The sequence below is a fragment of the Ylistrum balloti genome, unplaced genomic scaffold (assembly GCF_031769215.1).
Source record: "Ylistrum balloti isolate Yb309-2 unplaced genomic scaffold, AGI_CSIRO_Ybal_v1 Utg372340, whole genome shotgun sequence".
Lineage (NCBI taxonomy): Eukaryota > Metazoa > Mollusca > Bivalvia > Pectinida > Pectinidae > Ylistrum > Ylistrum balloti.
The window spans coordinates 7,317-34,223 of record NW_026783074.1 but is presented as its reverse complement, the minus strand read 5'-3'; the positions used below and the strand labels follow the sequence as shown (position 1 = coordinate 34,223).

Genomic DNA, 26,907 nt, shown 5'->3' with positions numbered 1-26,907 from the left:
AGTAAAACGCTAAGATAACACGCTAATATAAAAGGGGAAGATATCGGTTCACGTTAGTTACAATGTAGTATATTGTATTGTCCAGTCCAACTCCAAGTCCTTACTCCAAAAAAAGGAGAAAATAAGTATAACACACCTTACTGAAAAAAACAGCCATGGAGATAACAGAAAATAATGCCAAAAATACAGTATAATAGTGATACAAATGTGAAGCATACAATCAATCATCACTAGCATGCATGTTTAAATCGATAATCCATAGATAATGCAACAGTGAAAAGTTCTATTTTTTTTTTTTTTTTTTTAATTTTTTTACTTGGGCCAGTATGTATAGTCTGGAACTAAGGCATTTATATTGTTGATTGTTTTTATTAGGATTTTCGGGCATTCATTGTTTTTTTTTTTTTTTTTTTGCGAAGATCCTGCCGTCTCTCCTCAAGAAGGAAAACAGTTTCTTGTCATGTCTAAGACGGTTTAGCTCATTAACAATAGTTTGTCGCGATTTTGTCAAAGACTCGACAATGATAATACCCGACCCTTTAAGTTCCTTTTTGGAGTCAATTTTTTTTTCTCTGTCAGTGTAACGAACGAAACGGATGACGTCTGATGCATTCCCGTTCCTGATAGGGCCTATCAGATGACATCTGAATGTTGTTGTACCTGGATTCCTAATCGTAGGTCACCTAGCGCATTGAAGGTACGGGCGTCTTGCCCTTGGGGCACAGGAACATTGAGAAACTTTAGACAAGTTCTCCGTGAATACTGTTCATGCTCGTCCAGTATATTACTGTGGGAGTATAACTGACTTTCAAGCTGTTGGATTTTATCATGAATGTCTCTGGATTTCAACTGTGTTTTGTAATAAAGTTAAGTTTTCATTAATAACTGGCCCGATATTTTCTTTTACACAGGAATTAAGTGTAGATTTGAAACATGATTTGTCACTGATGACATTTTTAGAGCATCTTCAATTTGTGGCGCAAACTGGGTAGATAGAGTCTTGGTTATGACTGAAGCGACAAGCTTAGATACAGGTCCGATTAAGGCATCCACAAGACTGCTGATAAAAGTGGGATCAGAAGAATCAATGGCTAGAGCAAAACCTGCGTTACTGTCAGGCTGAGTGGGTGGGGCCGCGGCGGGAGTTTCAAAATATGGGTGTAACATTAAGATGTTTTTTGGCCACAGATTCATCATTTATATCAGGTGATGAGACAAAAGAAAGTCTCTTGATACCAACACTTTGAACAGGAGTGGTATAAGTTACGGCTTGGTCGTGAGACATTGTGGTCTCACTTACCTCACTCGGACGAGCCTTGGCGAGCACCTGGTCCGTGCTAAGTCCTGTATTGGATATATCCTTTGTTTGGGAACGAGTAAAGAAAAGTTCCAAATACTGGTATGAAACATAGTTTTCATACAAATTTCCAAGAGAGGTAACAAATATATTGTCACAAAACACCAAAATCCACAAATAAACAAGAAAAAAAAATTAGGAATGATCCATAAATTAGAAAAAAAGTCCCACCGATCTGAACTACGTCAACACCCTTACTCCATCACAGTTCCGGTTATTTTATTGTAATGGCCACACAGTTCCTAAAAAACCCTTGTCGAATCGAGACATACACTTGACGGGATCAATTTCATTCATTCATTGGTAAGATGAACTTAAATATTGTGTCAAAGTACCATTTCAGTACGATTGAATCTTTCTCCGAGACGTAACAAAAACCAATACCTGGCGGATAGTTCTGAAATGTATAGCATTTGTTTATTGTAAAAAAAACTTATAAAAATACACAATAAAACCCTAAACTAGCCCACTGTGTTGTACACGTGTTCCCACGAGCTGCCAAAATGGCGACCACATGCACGAGCACAACAAACCAGTGATGAAAAATTAAAAAGGAAATATCGAAATACAACGAAGTTTCGCCAAATTCTGACACCAAACGTAGAGAATGTATTCGGTTTACATACTCAGGGACTAGCCCAGCAGAAATGTGTAAGTCCAGACGAAGGGTCTTGTGCCGCCTAGGCCCCAAGAGGGTCCAGAGCAGGGCCCTGGTAGGGGGATCAGTGGGGCTAAGCCCCCCGACGGAAAATGAATTTAATGATTTCAAAGATGTTTTGAATCATTTTCTGAAACAGTTTTTTTTTGTTTATTTAACAACAAATATTCAACCCCTGACTAAATAAAAGCTAACTTTCTGTTCTTTTGATTCGCGAAAATGTCCATGACAATTTCCGTATCTTGGTTACATGTACCTTCGGTCTTTGATGTGTCACTTTTAGTGCGGTCACTCAATCCGACTTTATTTTATTTGAAAAACTTGTCGATCGACATCTGTAATCCTGAAGCCTTCCTCATTCTGAAAATTTGCACTTTAACAACATTATAATCGGAAACGTTGAAATGATAGTAAGAAGTAGAATAGTATGACGTGTATAAAGTTCCGGAAAACAATGCGCTAGGCCTAGTTATTTATTTATCAAAAATATTAGATATTTATTTTCAACCTTAGATTGGTTATTTTGTCCGACATACTCTATGCACGGATTGCTTTATGTGTAAGCCCGGGCTTTTTCTTTCTATGGAAGCTTCGTCCCTGATACTGGACCTTCTAGAGTTGCTTCCAGCTCCTAACTAATAAGTGATACAGCAGTTTTGGAGACGTGTCACGTCAGTTCATACTAAGGGCGATAACTCCCACAGTTTTCACTACAAACACCTTGTATGCAAATGAGTCTACACCCACACAGGCGACTTCAAGAAACAAATATAATTAATACACCAAAGGGTGGATGGTGGGAGAGTTATTGCTTAGAAAGGAGTTTGCCTTCTTCAAATAGCAATATTTCCAATTTGTACATTATCGGCTGTGAAGCTTATCGCTCTACAAATGAAAATGAAACGGCGCGTGGCATGATGTTTTTTAAGTAAAACTACTCGCACTTCATGTAGATACGCGGGCGTTCGTACTATCGAAGGAAATCGGGGGAAATCCGTTCAAACAATCCAAGTAAAAGATAGTATGTAACCAGTGCACCACCCGACCAACCTTGTGATGATAATGAAGATGGTTGTGATGATGATGCAACGGTGTTTAGAAGGAAAAGAAGTTGATGACGTCACACATTGCTACATGTGGATATATCGCCGTGTGTCTTCTTAAAATCTTGTACAATTTAAAGAAAATTGAAAAAAAAAACAAAAACAAAACAAAACAAGAAACACGCTTTAGTGAATTAATCAATTCGTATGAATTCGTAAGTATCAATATTCAGTATGCGGACTAAATCTGTGTACAGATGTTAACTGTACCACATTACTTTGTACACTATGTGAGGGTGGATTGCTAACACTCTAAAGTAGCGCGTTTAGGCAACACGCTTAGGTGACCTGCTAGAGTAAAACGCTAAGATAACACGCTAATATAAAAGGGGAAGATATCGGTTCACGTTAGTTACAATGTAGTATATTGTGTATTGTCCAGTCCAACTCCAAGTCCTTACTCCAAAAAAAGGAGAAAATAAGTATAACACACCTTACTGAAAAAAACAGCCATGGAGATAACAGAAAATAATGCCAAAAATACAGTATATTAGTGATACAAATGTGAAGCATACAATCAATCATCACTAGCATGCATGTTTAAATCGATAATCCATAGATAATGCAACAGTGAAAAGTTCCATTTTTTTTTTTTTTTTTTTTACTTGGGCACAGTATGTATAGTCTGGAACTAAGGCATTTATATTGTTGATTGTTTAAAAAGTCTTCATCGTCACAAAACATCATGACTATCATTTTTTAGTTACAGATTCTGAGGTTTGTTAGATAAATGTGACATTGTCTATAAAAACGTCTGCAGTGCACAGGGCTGATACTGATGTCGATCGGAGGAGTGATCAATATACAGGGTTTTAGTGCGAGCCCATGTCGTTTAGACCTAAGGGGACACAATAGAGAGGTATATGTGTAATGTTGAACTGTGCTACCCGAATAAATCATACTTTTTAGCATGAACTCTCTGCGGGAAAAACTTGCAGTTTTAAGGAACGCCTACTAACTTTTATTTAAATAAAGACTGATAAGACAGCTAGATATCAAGGAAAGCTCTTAGTACCATCCTAACATCATCACACGCCGAGGACACTAAAAGTACCAGATCTGCAATTGGATTTGATTTCATGAATATTTTTGTTCTTAAACGCGATGTAACCTGGCCGAGCAATTGCCACAAACAACAACAAAACAATAAATATTTACAAATATATTACACTAGTTACAAAGTTTACAATACATTTTTTTGTGTTTTTTACTGTGTACGATAACATTCACTCACATTTCATCCGACCATGCATTAGGTTTCACACTAAGCTTTCAAACCATACAATTTACACGATTCTACACCTAAAGTCTTTGTAGCGTCACATATCACAGTTGATAAATATCACAGATGGAAAAGCAGCAATGATCAGTTCGATACAATGTCAAGGTCTATCTTCAGAATGTACACATCTCCATATACACCAGTACTGACGGTTGCCTCCAAGGATCTGATCTTTCCTTTGCCGATGGCTTCAGTAAAGTATATATGTATTGAAATAAAATTACATCTCCGGCTCTCCATAAGACGTCGTTTGCCGCCTGTTCCACCAATCGAGAGTAACAAGCTCATAAGTTTACTCCTTCTCCAACAGAAAAAAAGATCTGTATTCTGTGGTACCAAAGTACGATCTAATAGTACAAAAGTTCATGTAACGATACCCATGGCATCTCCAGGCTGCCGCACTTTTTCCACCTGATAATATGATCTCCGCTTCAGAAGCTACAATATATGAAAATAACGCTATAACTTCGTACTACTACTAATGAAACCTAAGCTAATACATATAAACATTATATAAAGCGTTCCCTAACCATATTTAGATGTATACAGGTTATAAACGATGTAATCAGTGCTCACACGCGTGCACGAACGTACCCGGTAAACAACAATATAAACTCAATAATACACACTTAATCAAACTTTCGACAGTCACGTTCAACCCAGAAACCATAAACATTCACATAATACATTGAAAAATAGTTTGTGTACCTACCGTGACTGATATTTCACGCTTCTACAGGAATAAATGGCATCTGCATTTCTATGCCACGTCTATCGTTGCATGACCGGGTGAACGCTTTAGTATGGAAGCTCAAACTTACCGTATCGCGCGTACCCAAACGTATACTTACCCGAATGAAGTCGGATTGTGACACGTGAAGACGTCTACTATGGTACCCTGATCTCTTCAGACCATGAAATTAATTATACTGAACACAAACACGAAGCACAGAATACTCCTAATTAAATGTATAAGAATATAGAAGAAAATATCACTGGAAAAGGTAGACCGAACGCATGTCTCGCACTAACATGTTATTGCCTTTCATATTATATTACAGTTTTAATTACCTGCCAATTAATAACAAAACTGTGACAGCATAGAATCAGCATATGAAATTATGAAACTTTAACAAGGATATGGGGTCAATTACGAGTCGTATCATAGAAAACAATATCGGCGAATACATGTGATCTATAGAAGGTAGATAAAAATGTACATACGTTTTGGAGAATGTATATTAAGATAAAACAACACCATGAAGAAATAAATTTAATAATGATTAGGTATTTTCACATCTTACATTCTTTATCTGTGGGATACATTTATCTCCCACCATTTATTACATTAACAAACCGTATCAGGATAAATGTAACAAACGCGAGTTACCTACCTTCTAATGGTAAAACAGATCGACAAATCTAAGGAAACAAAACCGAAAAATAGCCTTGTCGAAACGACGAGACATACACTTGACGGGATCAATTTGATTCATTCATTGGTAAGACGAACTTCAATATTACGTCAAAATACCATTTCAGTACTATCGAATCCTTCTCCAAGACGAAACAAAATACCAATATTAATCCCAGCAGTCTACCTAGACTTTCGGGTAGTTCAGCTATGTATAACTTTTGTTAATTGGCAAAAAAACTTTGATAAAAAATAGATAATAAAATCCTAAAATAGCACGTTGTATTGTACACCTGTTCCCACGAGCTGCCAAAATGGCGATCACGTGCACAAGCACAACACACCGGTGACGGTAAAAAAAAGAAGAAAAACAAGAAGGGATATATGTAAATACAACGAAATTTCACCAAATTCTTACACAAAATGTAAAGAATGGCGGTGTTCGGTTTACATACTGGACCCTCTAGGGATGCTCCCAGCTCCTAACTTATAAGTGATACAGCGCTTTTGGAGACAAGTCCGTTTACTTTAAAAGTCAAGAGTCAAGAAAGCGCTGTCGTGTCACGTCAGGTTAAACTAAGGGCGATAACTCCCAGAGTTGTTTTCACTTCAAACACCTTATATGCAAATGAGCCCACACCCTGCCAGGCGACTTCAAGAAGCAAATATAAGTAATACGCTAAAGGGTGGATGGTGGGAGTGTCCTTGCTTACAATGGACTTTGCCTTCTTCAAATGGCACTTTGTCGAAATTGTCACATCCTCGCTTCCAATCGGCAAGGAACCTTTTCACCATACCAGTGATAAAAGGTTGGACAGTGCACGGGATCATATATTAATAGCAATTTAAGTAATACTACTTACACTTGATATACATATCCATTCAGACAATCAAAGTGGAAAATAGCGTATAACCAGTGCGCCACTAGACCAACCTTGTGATGATAATGAGGATGATGCAACGGTGTCCAGAAGGAAAAGAAGTTGATGATGTCAAACATTGCTATGTGTTCATATGTCTCCGTGTGTCTTGTTAAAATCTTGTACAATTTAAGTAAAATAAAAAAGGATGAAAGAGAAACTAATTTTGAGTTTGTTTACTAAAGGACTGTTATCAGTCACTATTTGACATTTAGTGTTTTCACAATGAAGTGCTGAAGTCTAGTGCTTGTACCATCTTTTTCTTTAACAGGTAAAAACTTTGTAGTACCGCGTTTTTAATGTTTATTGATAATAAAGTCATATTGATCTGTAACTTCATACATCGTTTCTTGTAGCGTATCATAAGCAAATCTTAATTTTGTTTTATTGTCATTCTGTAATATATATATGTAATGTATATGTGCTTAGTCAGCAAGGGTATTGTACACGTGTGCGGAACGGAACATCGTGAGTACAAATGTATTTGACCGGAGTTGTTTTTACAGGTTTGTTGTTTACATCAGTAAACAATAAAGGGAGAAAGAAGAAACAAATGTATTTGTTTATTTACTGCCGCTTTAAATAACAGATTAAACTACGCTGCTTGCATGCTATCGTAACCCTACTTTGTTCAACTGTATTCAACGTCTGGAAAGTGATATCGTTAAGCTTATATATATACTCCGTTTGAGTCAAAATCGAAATATTTTCCACGGTCCTTTGAATTTCGAGATATCGAGTTTCGACTGTAACTTGGTTTTATTGATAACTTACTGATTAACAGTCTCCATCTATTATTCAAGTATTGAGGGTTGTTTCTCCTTTGAATAGTTAGTGGATTGGAATAATTGTAAACATTATGACGAAAAATGCTTTAAAATCGTTTTTGGTTTGTTCATATTTCACAATTAATATTGATTTACTTTTTGTAGGTACATTTCAAAATAACAGTAGATGGGAGGAAACCCTGTGTCATTAAAGGACATCATAGTTGCGACCCTTACACCCTTTCGTGTGATATGTTTCTTGTTGTAAAATAGTTAGTATAAGTATCAAGGACATTTACCAGGAAGAAATTCTACAGTTGGTGGAACCTTTAAACATTCATAAGGAGTAAAGTCAGTGAAAATCAAAACGGTAAACATTTTCATAGCACAAATCAAAGCAATTATTGAAAGAAACACGATCTAAGGAATGAAAATGTACCTTCTGAGAAATGACAATATAAATTCAAAGTAATGAAAACATTTTTCTAAGGAAAAAAAGATATGTTCTAAACAATAAAAACATCTGTTCTAAAGAATGATCACAAGTTCTGCAGAATGAAAATATCTGTTCTAAAGAATGCACACAAGTTCTGTGGAATGAAAATGTCTGTTCTAAAGAATGAACACTCGTTCTGTAGAATGAAATTATCTGTTCTAAAGAATGAATGCATGTCCTTTGGAATGAAATTATCTGTTCTTAAGAATGAACACATGTTCTGCAGAATGAGTTTACAATATAAACAGTATACATATAATTTGTCCATACAAATGTCACATTGACTTGTTTTCAATTAATCAGCCGTCGGGGTATTAAAACGCTCACGTCATCGTTTGATAATTGATAATAATGATACTTATAGAACAATCGATATCTGGTTGCATCATAGAAAAGGCACCTTAATTTAAAATTAATATATTTGATTAAAGCAATAATTAATCTGACACAAAATCCAGAGAATCCTAAAGGACAAAGCATGGTAAATATGAAAAATATTTACACTGTGAAATACACATCTTTCATGTTTTAGTTCATTTTAACGATCTATAATATCCATTTTAAAATCTTATATAATTGTATTTCCGTTTGTAGGTGCCGCCTCTATCAGTTCATTCACAGCTGTTCCATCTTCAGTCGTATCCTGACAGAAAAAATATATTGTCAATTAAATACAAAACATCATTGATTACGTCTGGACTTCATACATGCTTTTATATGAGGACATTATCCTCAAAACATGATTTTTATTGGAATTCCAATTCATTCAGAATTTATATTACCTAAAACACTTCTTAACTGGTGAAATAAGCTTTATTGATCAGCAAGTTTATTCTATCAATTATTAAAAAAAGAAATCCAAATTTTTTTTCTTTCGGAAATTTACATTTTCTGCTTTTAGGAAAGCATAAAAAATATAAACAATTGTAGCAAAATGAAATCACGGTGTTCCCAAAATTGGTATACGTACAGTGGCAGAATATTTTACGTCACATCCAAATATTCTTCTGATTGGTGCACAAATGTAGTCATTCAGGTAATCACAAACTGGGACGTAATACAGCGGATCTACCGGCGTCTGAGCTATACAATACCAAAATGAGGTAAGTAAAACAACAGATCTACTAGTGTCTGGGCTATACAATACCAAAGGGAGTACGTTAAACAACAGATCTACTGTTGTCTGAGCTATACAATACCAAAGGGAGTACGTTAAACAACAGATCTACTGTTGTCTGAGCTATACAATACCAAAGGGAGTACGTTAAACAACAGATCTACTAGTGTCTGAGCTATACAATACCGCAGACGGAGTACGTTAAACAACAGATCTTCAGGTGTCTGAGCTGTACAATACCAGACGGTGTACGTTAAACAACAGATCTACTGTTGTCTGAGCTATACAATACCAGACGGAGTACGTTAAACCACAGATCTACTGGTGTCTGAGCTATACAATACCAGACGGAGTACGTTAAACAACAGATCTTCAGGTGTCTGAGCTATACAATACCAGACGGTGTACGTTAAACAACAGATCTACTGTTGTCTGAGCTATACAATACCAGACGGAGTACGTTAAACAACAGATCTACTAGTGTCTGACCTATACAATACCAGACGGAGTACGTTAAAAAACAGATCTTCAGGTGTCTGAGCTATACAATACCAAACGGAGGTAAGTAAAACAACAGTGTCTGGGCTACTCGTGTCTGAGCTATACAATACCAGACGGAGTACGTTAAACAAACAGATCTTCAGGTGTCTGAGCTATACAAAACCAGACGGAGTACGTTAAACAACAGATACAATACCAGACGGAGTACGTTAAACAACAGATGTAGCTACAATACCAGGAGTTGTGTCTGAGCTATACAATACCAGACGGAGTACATTAAACAACAGATCTACTGAGCTATACAATACCAGACGGAGTGTTAAACTGAGCTATACAATACCAGACGGAGTACGTTAAAAAACAGATCTGAGGTGTCTATACAATACCAGACGGAGTCTGAGCTACGTTAAAAAAGGTAAGTAAAACAGATCTTCAATACCAAAGTCTGAGTCTGAGCTGTACAATACCAGACGGAGTACGTTAAACAACAGATCTACGTGTCTGAATACAATACCAGACGGAGTACGTTAAACAACAGATCTAAAACCGGTGTCTGAGCTATACAATACCAGACGGAGTACATTAAACAACAGATCTACTGTGTCTGAGCTATACAATACCAGACGGAGTACGTTAAACAACAGATCTACTAGTGTCTGAGCTATACAATACCAGACGGAGTACGTTAAACAACAGATCTACTACCAGTGTCTGAGCTATACAATACCAGACGGAGTACGTTAAACATACCAGACAGATCTACTGGTGTCTGAGCTATACAATACCAGACGGTGTACGTTAAACAACAGATCTACTGGTGTCTGAGCTATACAATACCAGACGGAGTACGTTAAACCACAGATCTACTGGTGTCTGAGCTATACAATACCAGACGGAGTACGTTAAACAACAGATCTACTGGTGTCTGAGCTATACAATACCAGAGGAAGTACGTTAAACAACAGATCTACTGGTGTCTGAGCTATACAATACCAGACGGAGTACGTTAAACAACAGATTTACTCGTGTCTGAGCTATACAATACCAGACGGAGTACGTTAAACAACAGATCTACAGGTGTCTGAGCTATACAATACCAGACGGAGTACGTTAAACAACAGTTTGTGTCTGAGCTATACAATACCAGATACGTTAAACAACAGATGTACAGGTGTCTGAGCTATACAATACCAGACGGAGTACGTTAAACAACAGATCTACTAGTGTCTGAGCTATACAATACCAGACGGAGTACGTTAAACAACAGATCTACTGGTGTCTGAGCTATACAATACCAAAGGAAGGACGTTAAACCACAGATCTACTGGTGTCTGAGCTATACAATACCAGACGGAGTACGTTAAACAACAGATCTACTGGTGTCTGAGCTATACAATACCAGACGGAGTAAGTTAAACCACAGATCTACTGGTGTCTGAGCTATACAATACCAGACGGAGTACGTTAAACAACAGATCTTCAGGTGTCTGAGCTTTACAATACCAGACGGTGTACGTTAAACAACAGATCTACAGGTGTCTGAGCTATACAATACCAGACGGAGTACATTAAACAACAGACCTACTTGTGTCTGAGCTATACAATACCAGACGGAGTATGTTAAACAACAGATCTACTAGTGTCTGAGCTATACAATACCAGACGGTGTACGTTAAACAACAGATCTACTAGTGTCTGACCTATACAATACCAGACGGAGTACGTTAAAAACAGATCTTCAGGTGTCTGAGCTGTACAATACGAGACGGAGTACGTTAAACAACAGATTTACTCGTGTCTGAGCTATACAATACCAGACGGAGTACGTTAAACAACAGATGTACAGGTGTCTGACCTATACAATACCAGACGGAGTACGTTAAACAACAGATCTACTAGTGTCTGAGCTATACAATACCAGACGGAGTAAGTTAATCCACAGATCTACTGGTGTCTGAGCTATACAATACCAGACGGAGTACGTTAAACCACAGATCTACTGGTGTCTGAGCTATACAATACCAGACGGAGTAAGTTAAACCACAGATCTACTGGTGTCTGAGCTATACAATACCAGACGGAGTACGTTAAACCACAAATCTACTGGTGTCTGAGCTATACAATACCAGACGGAGTACGTTAAACAACAGATCTTCAGGTGTCTGAGATATACAATACCAAAGATAATATAGTTTCATTAATTAACACCAGCTCTTTTTTTTCTTTTCTGTTTTGTTTTTGTTTTTTGTAAATGAAGACTTCTAATTGGGTAAGGAGTAGATCAATAGTTATTTACTATTACGTTTGTTTATAAATCTATCTTTGTATAGTATTTTGTTATCTGAGCAATGCTGTTTTTAATCAGTGGAATATTCATGCTTTTTATAGAAAGTTTAAGCTGATAAGGAACTTTTTTGATAGAAACAAAAACGTTTCTTTCTTTAACATGCAAGTTATCTTTTTTAATGTTTTTCTTCCATTTTCGATAAAAAAAAAGTATCTCAAGAGTGAGTTCTATAGATATTCCTGCTTTTTTGTTTTTGTTTTGTTTTTTTTTCCTTTCCCTATTGCCAACGAATTAACTCCTTTTGTTATTAAGCCCTTCTTTCTCAGCGTATTGACAATAAAACACCAATCACTGATGTCGATATAGAAAAACTAAATTTACATTTAGATACTGAACGCAATTACAAACAACGGAAATTTAAAGTTCTATACAGAGAGCTGTTGTCACATGACTTGTTTAAGATTCAGATCTAGAAATACCCCGGTATAAGGCATCCTTATCCCTGATCATTAAATCTATTATCTTTTATTCTAAAGTGATCCTTTAAAGTCTCGATATCGGTCGTAATGATAAAACTTTAGCACTTCAAACATTTATTGATGTCACTAACAAACAATAATTTTCTGTAAATATTCAGAGAGAATTTAACCTGTGACAAGTTACTATGTCAGCCACCTAGTTGTCGCTGTGGATGATACGAATTCTCTTGAAATGTCTAGCTCTGCTTTCAAGACGTTTGGTTAGGGGGAGGGGGGGGGGGAGTGCCGTATTTATCTCTGATAAGGTAATCTGAGTTTCACCATGGACATAAAGGTCATGTCACTCGTAAACAACCCCTTCATGTTTCTTGTGTTTTTATATTTATTTTATTTTTTGTAGCGGGCTTTACGATTTGTCTATATTGTAACATTATTTATATTCTGTCTTTTCATTGGTGTATATCTGCGAAAGTGCTGCTTCTCTAGTGAAAAAAAAAACACTTTTATCAATCTGTTATATATCAATATATTTCCCTGGCAAAAATGTAATAGTTACACTTTTAAAAATGGAATCGTAGATGAATGACATACTTCAGAGTATACTTATAAACCATTGTAAGTTTGATAAAGTTTTTACCTTGTAGACGGCTGGCAAGTGATCCGACGGAGAAAACCAAAACTATACCAAGTGGCAGTAACCATTTGTAGGATATGGAGTAGAGAATATCCAGGCCTTGTCTGTAAGTTCATACAACTATCTAAACAGTAGGTTTATACTCAACTTTCCTTCTAATGACATTTAAATCAAAAGGAAGACAACTCACCACCGTATTAAATTTAAATCTCCTGTAAATCTTAAAATAGATTAATCAAATATCACGGTCTCAGATCAATGTACGCCATCCAGGAACGGTATACTAATGTTTCGTCACTTATTCTACAACTTATTTTTTATCAACATACATCTCCCAAACTTTCATGTTTTGATGTGTTGCCGACAACTATTAAGGAAATATTCAGTGTTTGTCTACTGAATGTAGAAGTTTGACTAGTTTCCGGTTACAGAAAACTAAAGAAAATAGTGAGAAAATCAGGACGGTTTTTTTCAACCAAAGTTTTGTAAATAGAAAAAGTACAAGTCGTAATTCTACTCGTTCAGTCTGACGTGTTGAAAAGTCGACGTGAAAAAAACATTGCTAAACATGGCCTTATTCTAGTTAAATTATTAATTTACAGCAGATGCTAGAGCAAGAGGTACTACTGAAATACCACGGTATGTCCACTATATGATAATGCAGTATCACATATACCTATCAGAACACATTGTAACACATATACCATGTCAAACAACAATTCGGATTCGGCTGAAGACAAGCTTAACGTAAAAACAACACGTGATGATCGATTATACTATTCAAGATTAAAGTCAAAAATAGTTTTCATGCGATTAAATAAATTTATGTTTTAGTTTTGACAGATAGTTTCCTAATAAACAGAATAATACAACTATTTCGTCAATTCATAAACACGAGCGCCATATTGAACCATGTAACGTTTATTTGTGTTTAGTTCTTTTAACCATAGAAAACTAAACACAAAACAGGACAGACAATCATTCCGGAACTAGAAGATATTATCAAATTTATATCTATTTATCAATTGGTGCATTTTTGTATTTCAAAAAAGTTCGATATTGATATAATTTCTACATATTTGATATAAAATACGATGTGTTCAAATAATCATACAAATGGAATAGAAGTGAATGGTGCATACAAGGGTTCATACAAGTAGACATACTATTGTTCAGAACTCAGAACTCTTCAAACATCACGGTCTCATTAGAAATCAAATATATTTATATTGATATCCATAAATATAATATAAAATCATACATATGATAGCCGAAGAAATATAATTTGCTCTTTTATCTTTTTAAGAAAAATATTTGTGTAATACTTACGGTTCAGAAAATATGAGTGTTTGGTTTGTCTGTAATGTCAGATCTGTGACATCCTGCATCGTAATGGTTGATGTCTGGTTGTATGTAGTTGTATAATTTGTGATCAGAGAAGTATCCAGTTGTGGACATCTTTCTGTTGATGCGGACTCTAATTTGACATTAACACGGACACCCGACGAAATCAACTTTCCAAGAGAGATCCAGCCAATGAAAAGGAAGCAGGCCAGTCCACCAACTAAAGCACCCTGTAAACATACGTCATCAATACAGTCTACACAAATCTGTGACGTATATCGGCAATGACAATAAAAATGCGTTATGGCGACAAACTAATTCAGTGAAAATGTCTACAGAAGATAGAACCATTCTTATAAAGTCAAACAAAGGGGTGTGAGGTCAGATTGCCTTAAGATAAAGAGGTTATCTTTCTGTCAGAACATTACAGGAAAAGGTAACTTACTAAAACGATACGTATCAGTAACACAAATCTGATACTTATTATTCTTATATCTACACATGTACTTTTCTATTACACATGATTTTCTTATTCTTCAATGACATGTCGACTAATTCCAAATGTAGGAAATAACACATGCGTCAAACTCACCAATGAATTTGCTCTTGGCACGAACATACCAAGTAGGAACAGTCCTATAAGGGTACCAGATAAACAAGCTCCAGTTATATCGAGTATCTGTAAAAAATTACCAAACAAGCTACAGTTATATCGAGGATCTGTAAAAGTTTACCAAACAAGCTCCAGTGATATCGAGGATTTGTAAAAGTTTACCAAACAAGCTCCAGTTATATCGAGTATCTGTAAACGTTTACCAAACAAGCTCCAGTTATATCGAGTATCTGTAAAAGTTTACCAAACAAGCTCCAGTTATATCGAGGATCTGTAAAAGTTTACCAAACAAGCTCCATATACATCGAGATGTTCGAGTTATTTCGAGATATTTGCTAAAGTGTATTTATCAAAGAAGCACGAGTTATATCGATTATTTGTAAAAATGAACCAGACAGACGTACTCCAGATATATCGTTTAATTGTTTAGTGTAACGGCAACACAAGCTCCAGTTATATCGAGTTCTTGTAAAAGGTAATTTGAGAAACAATATCCAGTTATATCGAGTATTTGTAAAAGGTAATTTGAGAAACAATATCCAGTTATATCGAGTATTTGTAAAAGGTAATTTGAGAAACAATATCCAGTTATATCGAAAAAAGGTAATTTGAGAAACAATATCCAGTTATATCGAGTATTTATAACAGTGAACCTGAAAAACAAGTTCCAGTTATATCGTATCCAGTTATATTATTTGTAACAGTGAAGCTGAGAAATAAGTTCCAGTTATATCGAGTATTTGTAACAGTGAAGCTGAGAAATAAGTTCCAGTTATATCGAGTATTTGTAACAGTGAAGCTGAGAAATAAGTTCCAGTTATATCGAGTATATATATAACATTGTTCTGGTATTAATTTGTTTGAAACAGTTACATGTCACACAGCTAAAGTTACATGTTAACATAGATCTGTTTTCGTGACCCAGATATTCCCATCAGAATCAAAATAAACATAAAAATGGGGTAAAAATAATAAGAATATGAACATACTATATAGTAGTTATATAGAAGAGTACCTTCAGTGTAACTGATATGAATGATCCCCAAAAGAGGAATGAATGATGTTAAAATATGACACACGTGTTTGTGTTGACACATAATTACTCGTGAATTGTGAATGGAGTAGCATATTTCTCTCAGTCTGATACTAAATGTATGGACAGTTTCTAATACAAGTATTTTTTTTAATGATTTCGTAAAAAAAATTGTGATGGAGACAATCAAAGATTATTGGCTTTGAAATGTTTTTTGATGGACATTTATACTGACTATGTTGTAAATTTCATAATTTCAAAATGCAGTTATGCATGAACTGGTAACTAATTTTTAACAAAGGACAATAACTCTGTTATTTAGGGTTGATAGTCCTGACATTGGTACAAATTGTATTAATATGACGGATGCATACACCAAGTTTCATTATTCTACGCTAAATGCAAGTATATTCATGTTTCAGTCACGAAAAGAATGGACGGAAAGACGGACGTCCAAACGGATTGACGATATGACAACTAAATGCTCCCCCCAAAAACTTTTTGGGGAGCTCAAAAATACTGTTGAACGATGTTCATAAGGTAATAATATTATATGTGTGTTTGAATGTGAATTGATGACAGAAAAGTAGAGTTCTTACCCTTGACACAGGACCTTCAATTCCAGATATACCAAAGGCTAAACATACAGCCAGGCCTCCAAATAGTAAGACTGAAACGGATCAAAATGTACGCGAAATCAAATGGAAGGTTCTAAATCAACGACAGAGAAAGATAAAATTGGCGAAAATATTATTCGATGACCATGCTCAATTTTTTTCTGCAGAAGTTACAAGTCGATAAAGATCACGATTTAATCGTTTGTCCATGTATTACATCAATTATGTATTTGTGTGTTATTTACCGAATAAGGCTATTAAAAATTGTCACTGTAATTGAAATATCGCAGGTCTCACATCATGTTTCTGCAATATCCCAATTCAATGCTGACGAAACTTTAAACCAAGCATATGTTTTTGAAAAACGTCATAATACATGTTTTCCTGAAAGCAGGCAGCCAGAATTATCAAAATTGGAATTGAAAAAAACGGGTTTCATGTTTCAAAAATAAATCATGAAAATTTCTCTTTAATACAGAAATTAGAGCGTGACAATAGCGTAAAATATATGTCCTTCAAATCATAACTGAATGTTCGTTTATCAATAAAACCTCATTGAACGTATATATTGACTTAAATTATGTCGTAGTATTTTTATCAACATATCGGTAAATAGAAGACAGATCACCCGACGACTGTGTAATCAAAACTGCTTTTTTCTCCGACATCGGTTTCGTATGGCGTTTGACAATATCCTCCCAGAAAATCGCGGATAGGCAGTTTAACAGTGACGACATTGTACTGGAAGAAATTAGATATCACGTTAAGAATGAAACAGGCAAATTTCCACTTACGAAAAATTTTGTTATACGTTTAAAAGTGTAAAATGCCTAATATCATTGTTACAGGAAACACACACAGGTAGCATGAAGGTGATTTATTTATTCTCAAACGTTTTCATTGCAGAAAGTTTTCATTAGAACACCCGTTAAATTGAAGAAATTAGGACCTTTTTATTCATGCAATATACTTTTGTCGATATTAAGGCACATCATCAAAACCATACTGGAAGCCTATACTGGTTTGGAGACCTGCAGTAAAATTATTTTATCTGAACAGAACCTATCGTTATGTTAGTTAAATATCCAACTATTAAAACTGAAGAATTATCAGAAAACTTCACAATCATTTTAAGTTAACATATATACATCGTGAGTGTGTACCGTGAATGTGTACCGTGAGTATATACCGTGAATGTGTACCGCGAGTGTGTACCGCGAGTATATACCGTGAGTATATACCGTGAGTGTGTACCGCGAGTGGGTACCGTGAGTGTGTACCGTGAGTGGGTACCGTAAATGTGCACAGTGAGTATGTGCCGTGAGTATGTACCGTGAGTGTGTACCGTGAGTATTTACCGTGAGTATGTACCGTATGTACCGTGAGTATGTACCGTGAGTGTGTACAGTGAGTGTGTACCGTGAGTATTTACCGTGAGTATGTACCGTGAGTATTTACCGTGAGTATGTACCGTGAGTATTTACCGTGAGTATGTACCGTGAGTGTGTACCGTATGTACCGTGAGTGTGTACCGTGTGTGTGTATCGTGAGTATGTACCGTGAGTGTGTAATCGTGAGTATTTACCGTGAGTATGTACCGTATGTACCGTGAGTATGTACCGTGAGTGTGTACAGTGAGTGTGTACCGTGAGTATTTACCGTGAGTATGTACCGTGAGTATTTACCGTGAGTATGTACCGTGAGTGTGTACCGTATGTACCGTGAGTGTGTACCGTGTGTGTGTATCGTGAGTATGTACCGTGAGTGTGTAATCGTGAGTATTTACCGTGAGTATGTACCGTATGTACCGTGAGTATGTACCGTGAGTGTGTACAGTGAGTGTGTACCGTGAGTATTTACCGTGAGTATGTACCGTGAGTATTTACCGTGAGTATGTACCGTGAGTATTTACCGTGAGTATGTACCGTGAGTGTGTACCGTATGTACCGTGAGTGTGTACCGTGTGTGTGTATCGTGAGTATGTACCGTGAGTGTGTAATCGTGAGTATGTACCGTGAGTGAGTACATTGAGTATGTGCCGTGAGTATGTACCGTGAGTGTGTACCGTGAGTGTGTTCCGTGGGTGTGTACCGTGGGTGTGTACAGTAAGTGCGTACCGTGAGTGTGTACCGTGAGTATGTACCGTGAGTGTGTACCGTGAGTATGTACCGTGAGTATGTACCGTCAGTGGGTACCGTGAGCATGTACCGTGAATGGGTACCGTGAGTGTGTACCGTGAGTATGTACCGTTAGTACGTGCCGTGAGTGTGTACCGTGAGTGTGTACCGTGAGTATGTACTGTGGGTGTGTACAGTGAGTGTGTACCGTGAGTGTGTACCATGAGTGTGTACCGTGAGTATGTACCGTGAGTGGGTATCGTATGAACCGTTAGTATGTACCGTTAGTACGTGCCGTGAGTATAAATTATGTGATCTTGTATATAGTAAACGTTGGGAATATATGATGAAACATAGAATAAATCTTATTTCTACACAGCAATGTATTAAGTACAGAATGCTTTATGATACCCTATACTGATACTAATATAATATACTTGGAGTGTGAACGATATTCATTTACCCAGTGACTTCAGTTCTATATAATATTAACTCAACTGTGAATAATTATGGAACAAATGTACTCATCTATACAAAATCATCGAAACGGGACAGAACAAAACACCCTGATAATGAATCATTGCATGATATTAAAAATATGTGTTTAATTATTCGACGAATACGAAATTCGATTTTGATAGCTAAAGCCAAGAGGAATTTGGTTGTAATCTGTCTCACAATAACTTTATAGTGATTGTTGGTAAGATCACCAAACAGAGTACTGGTGTACAGTAACAGTGCAAATCACATTGGAGACAAACTTATTTATCTAATTTTATTTTTACATACGAGGATGAATCTATGCACCCCAGTATCGCGATTCCAATCATTGAAGATAATGGAGAGCTTCGATGACCGGTACCATGATGTTAATGCGTGATATTATATCTATTTGAGTTATGTAAAGTTAGAAGTATTCAAACCTTGTTAGTATGCCTGGTGGTTTCGCTGTAGAAAAACGACAAGAAAATACCAACATGTAAACATAATCCTAATTCAGTTTCAATAAAACTTAAGCAAAAAATCAACAAAGAAAAATTAACACTGATATTCCTGAAAAAGTACAAGAAAAATAGAAAAATAAGTATGTGTCCGGGAAGAGTAAGCGTCTTCTGCCTCCTCGACAGCAATCGTCATGTAAATATTTGTCAATCCAATTCTCGAAAGAGAACAAGGTATACAACAACGGAATCTAAAGGCAAACTAACGAGCATCAAACACGTCCTGCACAAAGAAATATAATTGTTAGAATGAGATCACTATGACGACCATAAAATTACCCAAAGTTTTCACCAACCTGTGTCTTTTGGATACCTGTGTTACGAGTTTGTCCGTCAGTTGGCAACGTCTTGCACGAAAAAAGGTGATCTAGTTGAAATTAATACCATTTTTTTTTCAAAAAGATCCCACAGGAGCCTCCTACCCGGCGACTACAGGTATACATGTAAACACAATAAATAGATGTGAAAGCGTGGACGTGACAGCACGACTGTCCTGTTTACATTAAACACGCGAGATGATATCAAAAGTCAACTTGAAACATTAGTATAGAACCAACGTAAGGAAATCAAACTGCTGAAATTAGAAATAAGACAATCAAAACAGGAACTTTCAGGAAAGAGCGCTCAGTTAAATAATACATCTTCTGAACCCGAACGTGGAAACTGAAAAAATGCAAGAGAAAGACGATGATATTCGGGAACAAGAGGAACGGAATTAAAACTGTGTAAGAGATGAAAAGATAAAAAAAAATACCGCCATATCAACATAACCATAATCCAAACTCGAATTCAATGAAACCAGGGGAAATATTTGAACAAAAGAGAAATCTACACGGAGACTCGTGAAAAAGTACAAGGAGAATAAGACCATGTGTTCAGAAAGAGTAAGCATCTTTTGCTTCGTCGACGACACTTACCATGTAAATCGTGGTCAATCTAAGTGAGTAATGTCAAGTTCTCAAACGAGGTATACAACAACGGAACCAGCAGGCAAACTAATGAGCGCAAACACGCCCACGTTCATATCACACAAAGAAATCTATGACGACCGTAAAACGACATAGTGGAGAATTGAAGAAAAACTATCATTGTTATCAGAGGACATTTCCTAGGTTTGTACAAATCCAGAAAATCGGCATGGTGACAGAATTGACATCCTAAATATATAACATTACCTCAGAGATGCACTAAAAACAGCCGCAAGAAACAGCCCTGGTAGACAAGGCGTGTCGTGGAATATGTCTCGTACCATTTTAGCTATCAGCTGAAATAAAAAGAAGGTTGAGAACATTTTACGATACTTAAACTCTCTAAATAGATATCATACAAGATATGCAACCTTTCATATAACTGTGTACTTTATGCTGTGTGTACATTGCCTATCAAATAGACTCGGTTATAATCGTTTTTTACAATAATCAAAAACAGTACAGAACGTCGGTTTAACGAGTTCCTCGGAGGCGACTGACGGAAATTCAAAGTGATCGCAAGAAAATGAAAAAAATAGACGCGCAGGTGTACCTTTCCCTTATTTCAATAAAATTCGTAATTTCCTGGTATCTATCAAACCATATTGTGTTACCTGGTTCTCATTAAGAACTTGCTTGGCTTCAAGAGGGTCGCAGCTCTTTGAATGGTAGAAGGCGAACATGACACCGCCCTCAATTACCGCCAGACCAGAGATCAACAAAGACAATACCGAAGCTAGAATAAACATTCTAAAACGGAGAAGTCAATAAATAGAATTAGATTAAATATAACGGAAATGTTTTGTTATGTAAAAACTCAGTGTCTTTACATTACATAAAATGATGTTTAGTGACTGCAGAATAAGATATTTATACGTCTCCATAATCTGACGTAATAGCATTTGGATTTTTAATGACTACAAGAAGAAAACACACTGACGATATTTTGTCCTTGATGGCATATCCGCAGAATTTTCAGATTTTTTTTTTCTTGCCTTTGTCTAAATGACTGCTCTTTCATTGTTGCAGAGTATTTCTGTTGAAATAAAAGCTTACAGGTACCTAGGTTTTCCATCTATTTACAGCCCCTATCATCACCAGTATGGGACGGTATTGTTCTCAGTGGTACAGTTCGCTGTTGGTCTAGATTGAGTTCTGTTTCAGGGTATGCTTATGCTGTACTCATGCTTTATACAACAATATGTTTAGGATAATATTAATGATTATAATCCACCACCGAACATTTTGTATTCTTGGAGACAAAAATATTTAACTTATCAATAAACTTTAAACCCGATTACAATTTTCCTACAATATACATAAAGATGTACAGAAAATTAACAAAAACCTTTTAGTCGTTGATAATGTCGGTGTTGCTTTTATTCTTTGGAAAGTCGCCTGACTAAACTGTAGTTCAAGTCCACTTGTAATACCACCGATCATCAAACTCCAAAATGACTGACGCAGGGTTGGATCAGGATCAAAGCTTTGAGACAGGACAAGAAGTAAAGGTAATTGAAAAAAAAAAAATACAACCGGTAACAGTACACTGACAATAACCTAACCACCCATCATTGTATTTGTATTGTATTTTGGAAGAAAACGAGTAGAGATAAAGTACTTCGGTTTTAATATGTCGACGAAATCAATTCGTTTTGGGCGAAGTAGAAGATTATATCTTACTTTACAATAAACAGAACTGTAAGATATTTTGCAAAATGAATCTATGTATCATGAGCGAAATTATTTCAGTACGTCGTTTCCAGGTTTTATTCAAAACATAGTAAATAAACTATGTTCTGCTTTTTTATGATCATAACCTATTCGCTGATAAAAAAACAGTGATAAATTTGTCAACAAAGCTACTAATATAACGTAAATAACACATAACGGTCGACATTTTTGATTCAGACTGTTTGTTGTTATAGCAAGTTGAGCAATCACTTCAAAATCATGTTTGTAGAAGTTTTATGTGGTCAATAAAAAACCCACAAACGCCATACGTCTCCAACAGCTGGATTGATGGAACTTTTATCACATAATGGACTTAAAGCTTGCAACCTGTTGATTCATTGGAAATATCTTGACTGACAAATTATCCTTTTAATCTTCAGTATTGAAATAAAAATATACTAAATGTCTTCAACAATCCAAATTAACTTAGCAAAATAAACCTCAATTGTTGGAGATGTAAGATATGGAAAGCTTCTCAATCGAGATGAGGGGATATCTGATTTCCCGTTTATCCTATTTCAAGTTTAAGGTAATTGGTTTTCATTTTTTAAAAGAGAGAAAATATGTCGTCTCACATACGAAAAGCGCCAAGGATTTCTTGCATCGATATTTTCTAATAAATATATACCTCTTTGGTTAATTATATTTCGCACATGTAATTAGATACAAACTAAATCCTCGAAAATTGTGTATAAAAAAACATCAAGAAAATTCCTAAATAGGAAGTAAACGGCTTTCTCCAACATTCAGAAACTATCTGACTAAAATCTGACTAAATTAAAGACTCTGTCAGCATTTAATGAACAACTTAGAAAGTTGGTTGTATTTATTCCTTAGTGTGGAGAGTCGGATGAGCGGACTAATGTTGTGTCACCAATCTGTGTTATTGTTTCTATGTATCAAATTTATATAATAATATCAATTCAATCTCATTATTGATGAAACGAAGGCGTTTGTTAGATAATAAATATATATAAATACCACTTTCTACAGCAGCAGTTTCGTTTTTCTAGAAGTTGATATCAGTTGCTTTACGCCCTTCTAACAGTCGAGGCTATGTGTCAGGTTTAGTGGAAGAGGAAAGCTGGAGTTCCCGGGGGGAAAACGACCGACCTGTGACTAATACTTGGTTACTACTGCACGTAGGCCTGGAACCCGCAATCTAGAGATGGGACGGGGCTAGAAACTAATGATAACGACACCAGACTCCTTAACTTCTCAGTAACCGGTGTCCAAGGGTGGAGAAACTTAAGGAAGATTGTACAACAGACACTAATTTAGATAACTTTGAGCAAAAAGATAAATCAAAGTGCATCATGCCGCTGTTTCGTCCTTCCAGGGCTCCTCAGTGATGCTATGGGCCTTAACTGTGATGCCAAGGACGCGTCTTAGAAAAATTCAAAGTGACCAAAAGATTGAGCAGAAATGTTGAAAAGTGGTCCGACTTACTTCAGTAGGTTGACTCTTCCCTTTTCTGTTATTATGGTCCATGTTTTGGTCAGTCCACCTGCCTCTATTGTACCCTTGTGAAATAAATATATTTAAATTACTTCATTTTGATATGTGTATTGACCGACCATAGGAGTAATTCATATTTATTACAAAAATACGGTAACGTAGAGAATAGTGAATGTTTTCTCATTTAGTATTTTTTATCTAATGCGGTGTATGTAGAGTCCCAAGGCAAGCTTGGTCACCCCAACGTTTGTATTTATCGATATTAGGCATGGTGATCAGGTTTACATAGAATTACAATGACTTGTCATCACTCATGCAGATAATAAATGCGCAATTCTTGCTTACGTCACTAGGTGCATTAGTGTGCATTGAGGTAACTATGGCCTTAATTTGTTTGTTGTGCTTTAACACTGTAATTAGCCCAATGTAAATACACGTCGACGTATGCATCAAAATGAAAAAAAAAGAGATTTCACACTCGTGAAAAATATCAATATATTCTCTCAAACCAGCAACCGCACGAGCAAATTATATAAGTTAATTAAACTGACATTCTCTTACATATTTATCGACAAAAAAGTAACAAATCACGAACACAATATGTGTGCTCTTCATAATATTACAGAGCAAACAAAAAAAGCTAGATACTAAGAAACTCGGTATTTCTTGATATCAACAAACACGTGACTTTTTCGTAATCCTATTACTATAAGACCTTCAGCACGACTCTATAACTATAGAAAGAATATCCTTAAATATGAAATGAATGAATTAAATAGAGGTCAATTGAAGTGTTGTTTACCTTGATAAGGATGGCAAATATACCGCCAAACATGAAGAAGGCTTGGAAAACGTCTGTCCAGACGACTGCTTGGAAACCTCCCTACAATGAAAAGTCGTCCTTAACAAACAAGACATAAGGTTTTGAGGCAAACTCCCTGTGAAATATCTATAGATCGTTCAATGTGAATGACAAAAGTAAACATATTGATATTTATTAAATGTACTATAAAAATCAAAACAGAATTGGTTGTAAGAATGACTCTCTTAACCTATTTTGACCTTTTTACTTGTGCAGTCATTGATAGAAGATAGCCACTGCTGGTATTTCGATGTAACCTGCAAACCACGTGCAACTTATTTGAACTGTGACACTTTGAAAAATAGACACATGTTCTTTGTGATCTGTTGATTCTGACCTTTCCGTAGGGTTAAAACATTCACCCTTCGAATCAATGACGAGTCCAAGAAGGGTACAACAATAATACTATTATTTCATTATTTCAAATATATTCTGGAATTAATTTAAAGTTTGTATTGTTGGGTGTCTGTAACACACGCTTTAAGGAAGGGTTATAAGCCACACTTACAATTATTGTATAGATTACTACAACGCCCATCAATGTTACGATAGAGATCCATACTGGGATTCCAGCCACTGGAAAGTTGAATGATTACATGACACAAATAATGCGAAAAAAGGAAGCCGTATCATGCAGTTTGATTTGATAATTGGATATACTTTTAATTTGTATTGGAAATTGTTATTGATGTGTTTGTCTTTATACAGTACTCTTTATTATTTATCAGCAGTGTACATAAGTTTGACCTTTACATTTCATTTTGATTCCGCGAAGGTAATATACTAGTAGTTCAGTCTACTGAAGACAACAGAGACAACAGAGAATTCAAATCCGGAATTTTCGGATCAACAAAATTACTGTATATGATGCATTATGTTAATCTAATAATATTTTAGACACTGGAACACAAGTGAAGAAGGAAGTCAAATTTTAAACTCTGCCTAATCCAATCTACAGCACCAATCACCGAGCTAAGACATTCCAAACTGCCTAATCATTACACCACCACGACATCCCCCCAAAAAGGATGTTGTGAAGTTGAACAACAACTTGAAATTCTGAAAATTGATGATCGTGGCAAGTTGTTTTATTACGTGATATGATAACATAGATCGCAATATATATATACATATATAATCAAAAGATTGGAAAACACAATGAGCTGTAAAACATATCCGCTTTCATTTCTTCATCAGATGTTTTACATAATGTACATAGATACTTATGTTTTACAGCTCATCGTGTTTTCCAATCTTTTAATTTTTTTATATTTTTGCTGGGCACGGAGAATTCATCACTTTATTACTATATATATATATATATATATATATATATATATACATAGACAGGAATTTTACAAATAGCACACACAAAAGTCGGGTACATGTAAAATAGGTTATTCAAATCTGAAGCCTTTACATCAACAACATTGCTATATACCTTGTGTTAATTTATTGATATTGTAACGTGCACCCTATGGTAGCGCGCGTGCACGCCGGGTCTCTCAATTTAGACAGAGCTACCTGCTCCGGAAGCGATTGGAATTCCTCAGCTACCTGGCTGAGCAGTTGAACAATTACTCAATTTAATAAACAATATATCTATACACTACAACAGAGAAGGACAGTACCTCTGTCCACCATGTCACCATACACGAGCCAACAATGTGTCCGCGGTACGTATCACGTCGCCTAGGCGTATGTTGCCCAACAAGGCTACCACACACCGCAACACTAACAGACTGTCAGCACTACAACACTGCAAGCACGTCCCTTATTACTGAGCCGACCACCGTACAGCTCCGACGTCGCCTGCCAGTGTCCTGTTATTATCACAGTACAAAGTGTTGTGCCAAGTACTGTATCAGTAGTCAGGCGTACCAGAGTAGCCTTTGCAGGCAACCCCTTTTCAGGAGATTCTGGCGTACCTGACACGTCAACGTACTGGCACCGACCACACGTAACAATAACTGTTACCAGAGCTGCCTTATTCAGGCAACCCCTTACTCAGGAGCTTCTGGTAACAGTATAATTGAACTGTGTGCTATAATACTTTATTACCTGTGATATAGCCGACCTTCTTCCGTCTGTCAAAATCTTCTTTTCTTTTACTGGTTTCAACCAGTATTTACATAAAATCTTATG

The 26,907-nt window shown here is 36.0% G+C and overlaps 1 protein-coding gene across 1 annotated transcript; it reads right to left on the bottom strand.

The window, feature by feature from the left end:
• Positions 1 to 8,565: 8,565 nt before the first annotated feature.
• Positions 8,566 to 26,406, bottom strand: LOC132564505 (sodium-dependent multivitamin transporter-like). Its single transcript, XM_060229159.1, has 14 exons — positions 26,394 to 26,406; positions 25,271 to 25,338; positions 24,703 to 24,783; positions 23,892 to 23,965; positions 22,057 to 22,194; positions 21,323 to 21,458; positions 20,916 to 21,004; positions 17,251 to 17,363; positions 16,605 to 16,675; positions 14,952 to 15,038; positions 14,345 to 14,589; positions 13,019 to 13,119; positions 8,968 to 9,080; positions 8,566 to 8,640 (listed from the first exon to the last, which is right to left on the bottom strand). Exons 1-14 carry the CDS (start codon positions 26,404 to 26,406, stop codon positions 8,566 to 8,568), a joined length of 1,404 nt encoding a protein of 467 aa, XP_060085142.1.
• Positions 26,407 to 26,907: the final 501 nt, after the last annotated feature.